A 7,111-nucleotide genomic window follows, 5' to 3' on the forward strand; every position below is an offset into this window, starting at 1 on the left:
TGGACCCTGGGTCTGAGGGAGGAGGCTGGGCCTGGACCCTGGGTCTGAGGAAGGAGGCTAGGCCTGGCCCCTTGGGTCTGAGGGAGGAGGCTGTGAGTCTAGATCTTGGGTGTGAGGGAGGAGGCCGGGGCCTGGACTCTAGGCATCACAGAGCAGAGCTTTGGTTGGGGTCTCCTGTGATCTGACCACCAGGACTCCCAGCACCTAGTAGAAACTGGAAAGCACTGAGTTCCGGCCTCTTGGCCTCTGGCCCAAGCAAAGGCTGTGAATGGGCCTCTCCCTCCCTTGTCCTCTGCCCTCAGGCCTGGCCCTTGGGGGTTCACAATATGTTTTGTCCCCTCTGTCCTGGGACCAGCGCCCAGAGTCCAAGCTGGTCTAAGTTTGGAAGGGGGAGGGAGGGGGCAGCGGGTCAGGGGGGTGAGGGAGGGGTGTGGGGGACAGGATGTCTCTGTCTCTGTGCTGTCACACACACCTCTGCCTAGAGAAAGGGAGGGACAAAGGCTCTCTGAGAATCTGGACAAAGAGAGGAGGAGAGAGAGGCAGAGTCTCCCGAGAGGGCAGAGGAGGGAGCCGAGGGCAGAGTGGGCGCAGCAGGAGACCTGGTGGCCAACAGGGCAGAGTGTGGACGAAGGCAGACGGCTGGGGCAGAGGCAGTGAGGGAGGCGACTCCAGAGACCCCGGAGTGTCAGGGGGAGCCGAGGGACCCCGAGAGTGACAGAGAGAGGAGGGGAGAGGGAGGGCGGGCTGTTCACGGGAAGGAGAGACTGCCAGGGGACCCGAGGAGTGGAGGCTGGGAGGGAGCCAAGGAAAGAGACTGGACCACGAGAGGGTGACAGGAAGAGGGAGCCGCCAGGAGACCTCAGGCCCCCGGGAGGCCGGCGAGGACCCAGGGGCAGGCACCAGGTGCTGGTCGCCCTCTGGGGAGTGCAGACAGGGGTGTCTGTCTGCCCAGGTCAGCCATCACCAGGCGGCCCCGAGATGGAGCTCAGGGCCCCTGAGACCCCCGTGGATGGGGACCCAGAGGTGAGATGGGAGAGATAGGAGGTGACAGAGGGACAGAAAATCACAAGAGAGACCGCCACCCCGAGGGAGGGAGAGTAACCCAGACCCCAGCAGACCCAGAGAAAGGGCCTGAGGGACAGCCGGGGTCACACAGGCAGTCAGGCAGAGAGAAGGTGGACGTGGGGTCCTGCAGGCTGAGGGCACAGCCCCAGGTGGGGCTGGGGGCTCCTGCTGCCTCCCACAGATGGGGACAGGCAGGGCCTTGAGACAATGACCCCTAACCCACCAGGACACAAAAACAGGTGGCCTGAGTCTGGGTGAGTCATTGTGACTCACCCTCCTCTCTGGGGACAGTGACCCCGGTCCCCTGTCCCCAAGTGCAGTCCTGGGCTGGGCCTCCAGCTCCCTGCTGGGCTGTTCTCCTGGGACCCCAACTCACCCCCCAACCCTGCCCCTCTCTGGCAGGAGGACACGGCTGCAGCTCTCCAGCGGCTGGTGGAGCTGACCGCTACTAGGGTGACCCCAGTGAGAAGCCTGCGTGTCCAGTATCGCCTCATCCGAAAGCTGGGCTCCGGCTCCTACGGCCGGGTGCTGCTTGCCCAGCCTCGCCAAGGGGGTGAGTGCAGCCACCGAGGGCAGGCTCCACATCCCCCATGATTACAGCCTTGGGAAGCCAGCATTCAGGTGGGGCTGAGGGGGTCTCAGAAAGTTCAGAGTTCTGTGGTCTTCTGAGAAGGAGGTGGCCCAGCGAGGCCAAGTGGCCAACTCAAGGTCCCACAGCAAGGCAGGAGTGCAGCTTGATTGCCAATCAAGCCACTGCCATGTCCCTTTATGCAAGAGAAAACAGAGGCCAGTCTCAGAGAGGGTGAGGCCATGAAGCCCCACACAGCAGGCCAAGGCCGAGCAGGAAGGGTCCTCGGGAAGGCCTCTCCATCACGCTTCACAGGTGGAGAAGGAAGTCTGGGGCTCGGAGAGGCTGCGGGTCCTGCCCAGGTCCCTCCCCAGGACCAGTGCCCTGAGCGCCCCTCGGGCCCTGTCTCCCTGGCAGGCCCTGCGGTGGCTCTCAAGCTCCTCCGTCGGGACTCCGTCCTGAGAGCCACTTTCCTGAGGGAGTTCTGCGTGGGGCGCTGCGTGTCCTCCCACCCCGGCCTGCTGCAGACCCTGGGCGGGCCCCTGCAGACGCCTCGGTTTTTCGCCTTCGCCCAGGAGTATGCTCCCTGCGGGGATCTCAGCAGGATGCTGCAGGAAAAGGTGAGGCAGGCGAGGGGGGCTGTTTGTCCCACGTCCCAGCCCGCCCCCAGCCCCTCCTCTGTCTCCAGTGCTGATCCCAGGTCAGTGCTCAAGCCAGGTCCACCCTGAGTCAAACCACCTCCCCATTTCTAACTCTCCATGCAAGTTCCATGCCGGATCCTTCCAGCCATCCCAGCCCTGTGTGGAGGGGCAGGAGCTGGGTGGGGGCTGAGGATGCCCTGGGACTGCTGAAGGGCTGGGACAGAGACAGCCTTGGGATCCTGGTTGGCGCTGGGATTATGTGGGGGTGAGGCAGTCAAGGTAGGGCTGGCTGCAGACTGGCCACGGAGAGAAGGAAGGGTGGGCATGGTGGGGTGGCCCCGGCAGGCAGAGGCGGCTCAAGATGTGTCCATGATGGAGTTGGGTGTGGGTTGTAATGGGGCCTCTAGAATGAGACCAGGTCAGGACTGCCCTCCTGAGTTTGAGGACTAGAGGGCAGGGATATTTCTAGGACTTTGGATTTGAGAGATAAATGGAAGGAAGGTGGGGGGAGAAAGAGACGGAGGATAGGTGTTGGATGTCCACACTCTTGAGGGAAGGATTGGTGGATGGGTGGATGGATGCATGGGTGGAATGGTGGACAGAAGTAACAAGGATGCAAATATGGATGAATAGACAGATTGATGGATGGAAAGATGGATGGGTGGGTGGATGGATGGATGGACGGGTGGGTGGACAGATGGGTGGATGGATGCATGGATGGATGCATGGATGGATGGCTGAGGGGCTGGTTGGCTGGCTGGATGATGGATGGATGGAAGGATGGATGGGTGGGTGGACAGATGGATGCATGGATGGATGCAGGGATGGATGCATTGATAGATGGCTGAGTGGCTGGTTGGCTGGATGGATGATGGATGGATGAAAGGATGGATGGGTGGGTGGATGGATGGATGGATGGATGGGTGGGTGGACAGATGGGTGGATGCATGGATGGATGCTTTGATAGATGGCTGAGTGACTGGTTGGCTGGCTGGATGATGGATGGATGAATGGATGGATGGATGAAAGGAAGCAAGGATGAATGGGTGGTATTGGATATTAAATAATTGAACTATTGGATCGTTGGCTGGATGTGGAATGGACACATTGTTCAACACTGTTGGATGGAGGGATGGTTTCATGGATAGGTGGCTGGCTTTGCTGACTTGCCTCTGCCTATCTGGGAGCAAAGATTAACTAATCAATTGAAGCAATCTGGAGGGTAAGAATAGGATCTGGGTTGGAGATAGGGTGGAGATTAACATTGAACTAAGATTAGGGGTAGGTAGGAGTTTGGGGTTCCCCCTGGGGAAGAACTGGGTAGTCAGAGGAGACTTAAGAAATCCTCAGAGTGGGTTTGAGTGTTAGGAGGATTTTCAAAGGAAGCTAAAGGAAAGGGCTTCTGGTTAGAATTGGGGCTCTAGTGGGGAAAATGTCGGGGGGCTGGTGGAGGCCAAGTCCAGATAAGGGTGTGCTGGAGGATGGCAGGACCTTGGGGGATGTTGTGGGGACACTGAGGTGGCTGTGGTCCCAGGATTCCCCACCCCTTCAGAACAGTCCAGAACCATTTTGAGGTGGAGGAAGAAGGACCCAGGCAGCCTGACTCTCCTCCTCTGCCTGGCCACAGGGCCTCCCGGAGCTGATGGTGAAGCGGGTGGTGGCCCAGCTGGCTGGGGCCCTGGACTTCCTCCACGGCCGTGGGCTGGTGCACGCAGACGTCAAGCCGGACAACGTGCTGGTCTTCGATCCTCTCTGTAGCCGCGTGGCCCTAGGCGACCTGGGTCTGACCCGGCCAGAGGGCAGCCCAACCCCGGCCCCACCAGTGCCCCTACCCACTGCGCCTCCTGAACTGTGCCTCCTGCTGCCACCTGACACCCTGCCCCTGCGGCCATCTGTGGACTCGTGGGCCCTGGGGGTGCTTCTCTTCTGCGCTGCCACTGCTTGTTTCCCCTGGGATGTGGCACTGGCTCCTGACCCTGAGTTTGAAGCCTTTGCCGGCTGGATGACCACCAGGCCCCAGCCCCCTCGGCCACCAGCACCTTGGGACCAGTTTGCACCCCCAGCTCTGACCTTGCTCCAGGGCCTTCTGGACCTGGACCCCGATACCAGGAGCCCCCCGCTGGCTGTTCTGGACGTCCTGGGCGATGACTGGGGGTTGGAGGGGGATGCAGAGGGACCCAGAGACCTGGGGAGGCTGTCCTTTGAGGAGGTGGTAGAAGGGGAGGAGGGAGGGTCAAGCCTGGAGGAGTGCACAGACGAGGAGGAGGAGGGAGGCAGAGTCGCCAGAAGCATGGGGACACATGGGGAGCTCCCCGACCAGGTGACTGAGGCAGGTGGCCCAACCTGGGCCAAAGGCCCCCCCCTGTGCCCATGGCCACCTGGAAGGCAAGACAGCTGCATTGCACCTTCCCCTAGTGAAGGCCAGTCCCCATCCCAGTGGGGGACCAGGGTCCAGGCCAGTCCCCACCCGAACGGAGGACCAGGGTCCAGGCCAGCCTCCTCCCTCAGACCCAGGGTCCAGGCCCAGCCTCCTCCCTCAGACCCGGGGTCCAGGCCCAGCCTCCTCCCTCAGACCCAGGATCTGCACTCCAGCATCCTCTCTCAGGCCCAGGAGTCCCAGCTCTGTCCTCCCACAAGGACCCTTCCTTTGTCCTAGGTGTGTCTTCTCCGAGGACGTCCTGTCTGCTCTATAGATATGTTTCTGTACTCTGGGGACATGTTGAAAGCTTGTCATGGGTTCTTGTGGGACCACTCCTCTCTGAAGACTGTAGGTGTCACCCAGTGTCCATGGTACCAAATCTGAACTTGGAGGATCCGACCTGACGTCTCTGGCTTCCACCTCTCCCCTTCCTCTGGCTCTGAGTGAGGTGGTAGAAGTCGCTCATCCATTCTGGACCTAATCTACTCCCTCTCCCCCCTCCCCCCTCGCCGCCCCTGCCCCCTCCTGCTCCGGGTCCACAGCACCGCACCCCAGGCTTCTCTGGACTTGGTGACAGAGCCATCTGTGTCTGTCTTTCCTTTGCCTCCCATCTTACACTGTCCAGGGTGGACTTGACCTTTCATTTTCAGATCCTTCCGGATTCTCCTCCCATAGAGCACTGAGCACCAAGGCTAGTATTGTCCAGCTGTCTTCCAGAGACCCGTCCATTCCACGAGCCAGGCTCCCCTTCTCCCCCACAGCGCCTCCCTAGGAGGACAGCTCTGCCTGCAGCACCAGCCAGGCCCATCCTGTCCCCGCAGAGGGTCAGGGGCCTGACACTGCCCCTGCACAGGAACTCACGCTCTCTGGATGCAAAAGTGAGTCCACTGAACAGGACCCTGGGACAGGAAAAAGCCCCTGGTGGCAGCCCTGGTGAAAGGATCCTGTGGAGCGTTAAGGGACGTTGGGAGAGCTGGCTGGGTGACGGGCACACAGGCACTGCAGATTTTGCCACTGTTCCATGAATCTAGAACTACAGCAAAATAAAATGCTCATTAAAAAAATAAAGCAGGGCTGGGCTGCGGCTCCGTGGTAGAGCGCTCTCCTAGCAGGTGCCTTGGAGGCCTGGGTTCGATCCTCAGCACCACATGAAAATAACTAAATAAAATAAAGGTACTGCGTCCATCTACAACTAATAAATAAACTTAAAAAAATAAAGTAACTCCCATTATCCCAAGGCCATATCCCCAAGAGAAGGGAGCAGCTGTCCCAGAGGCCGGAGGGACCTGCCCTCCCAGTGGCTCTGCCACCTGCTCCCCCCGGCGCTGAGGTCATGTCTCACTGCATCGTTCTGGAATCCTGTTGTCTCATCCTTTCCCCAAGCGGGACCCCGACCCAGGACACGTCCTCAGAACACTTGTGTCTGGCCTGTCAATAGAGGATGGAAGGTCACAGCTGGGGATGGTGTGTCATGCGGGGTCAGATTTAAAAGATTTCATCCTCAAAGAATAACTGGGTCCCTGGGCTGAGGAACTGGGGCTGGGGTCGGTTCTGCAGCATCTGAGGGAGGAGGCTGGGCCCGGACCCTGGGTCTGAGGGAGGAGGGCTGGGCCCGGACCCTGGGTCTGAGGGAGGAGGCTGGGCCTGGACCCCAGGGTCTGAGGGAGGAGGCTGGGCCTGGACCCCTGTGTCTGAGGGAGGAGGCTGGGCCTGATACCGGGTCTGAGGGAGGAGGCTGGGCCTGATACCGGGTCTGAGGGAGGAGGCTGGGCCTGGACCCTGGGTCTGAGGGAGGAGGCTGGGCCTGGACTCCTGAGTTTAGGGAGGTAGATGGGGCCTGGAAACTTGGGTCAGAGGAACCCACTGAGCCCCATGGGTCTGACTTTTGTCTGACCACAGCCAGTTCTGGGATTCAACGCACGATGTCGCTCTGGCCCAATGGGTGCAGAAGGGGCGGGGCTGGGGGTGGGGCCTTGCGACCCCCAAGTTGGGGGCGGATCCTGCTCCCTGTGCAGGCAGCTGCTGGCATGGGCTCTAAGTACTGGGCACTCACCACTGCAGGCTACGGAAGGGTCTGGCAAACCTCGGAGAAGGTGAGGTCCATGGGCTCTGAACCCAGGTCAGGGGGAGGCAAGGTTAAATGGCCTAGGGGGGCAGCACCTGAACAGGAAGGGAGTCTGTGGCCAAAGTCCTGTGGCCCTCAGCAGAGCACAGGCTGCACCTTGAGGCTGCAGAGCGAATGAGAGCTGGAGGCTAGATTTGAGGGTCACTATTTGTGTGACTTGTATAAGGTCCCAGAAGAGGAGTGGGCTGGGCCTGGACCCTGGACCCTGGACCCTGGGTCAGAGGGAGGAGACTGGGTCTGGACCCTGGACCCTGGATCCTGGGTCTGAGGGAGGAGGCTGGGCCTGGACCCTG

At 60.6% G+C, this 7,111-nt stretch overlaps 2 protein-coding genes across 3 annotated transcripts in view; both read left to right on the top strand.

Annotated features, from left to right (window-relative positions):
- The first annotated feature begins 308 nt into the window (after window positions 1-308).
- On the top strand, window positions 309-5,882 carry Sbk3 (SH3 domain binding kinase family member 3). Of its 2 annotated transcripts, XM_048791464.1 has the most exons (5): window positions 309-1,023; window positions 1,468-1,618; window positions 2,051-2,253; window positions 3,902-4,795; window positions 4,828-5,882. In XM_048791464.1, exons 1-5 carry the CDS (start codon window positions 979-981, stop codon window positions 5,095-5,097), a joined length of 1,563 nt encoding a protein of 520 aa, XP_048647421.1. In that variant the 5' UTR covers window positions 309-978; the 3' UTR covers window positions 5,098-5,882. The 2 variants fall into 2 exon arrangements, with proteins under 2 accessions (XP_048647421.1, XP_048647422.1); XM_048791465.1 differs by having other exon boundaries at window positions 310-1,023; window positions 3,902-5,073.
- Window positions 5,883-6,664: 782 nt separating this feature from the next.
- The window catches only part of Sbk2 (SH3 domain binding kinase family member 2), a 10,146-nt gene continuing 9,699 nt past the window's right edge, over window positions 6,665-7,111 (top strand). The window contains exon 1 of the mRNA XM_015505562.2: window positions 6,665-6,786. The gene's annotated coding sequence lies outside the window, so the exon portion shown is untranslated. The remainder of the gene's footprint in view (window positions 6,787-7,111) is intronic.

This window comes from Marmota marmota, unplaced genomic scaffold (assembly GCF_001458135.2).
Source record: "Marmota marmota marmota unplaced genomic scaffold, marMar, whole genome shotgun sequence".
In the NCBI taxonomy this organism is placed as follows: domain Eukaryota; kingdom Metazoa; phylum Chordata; class Mammalia; order Rodentia; family Sciuridae; genus Marmota; species Marmota marmota.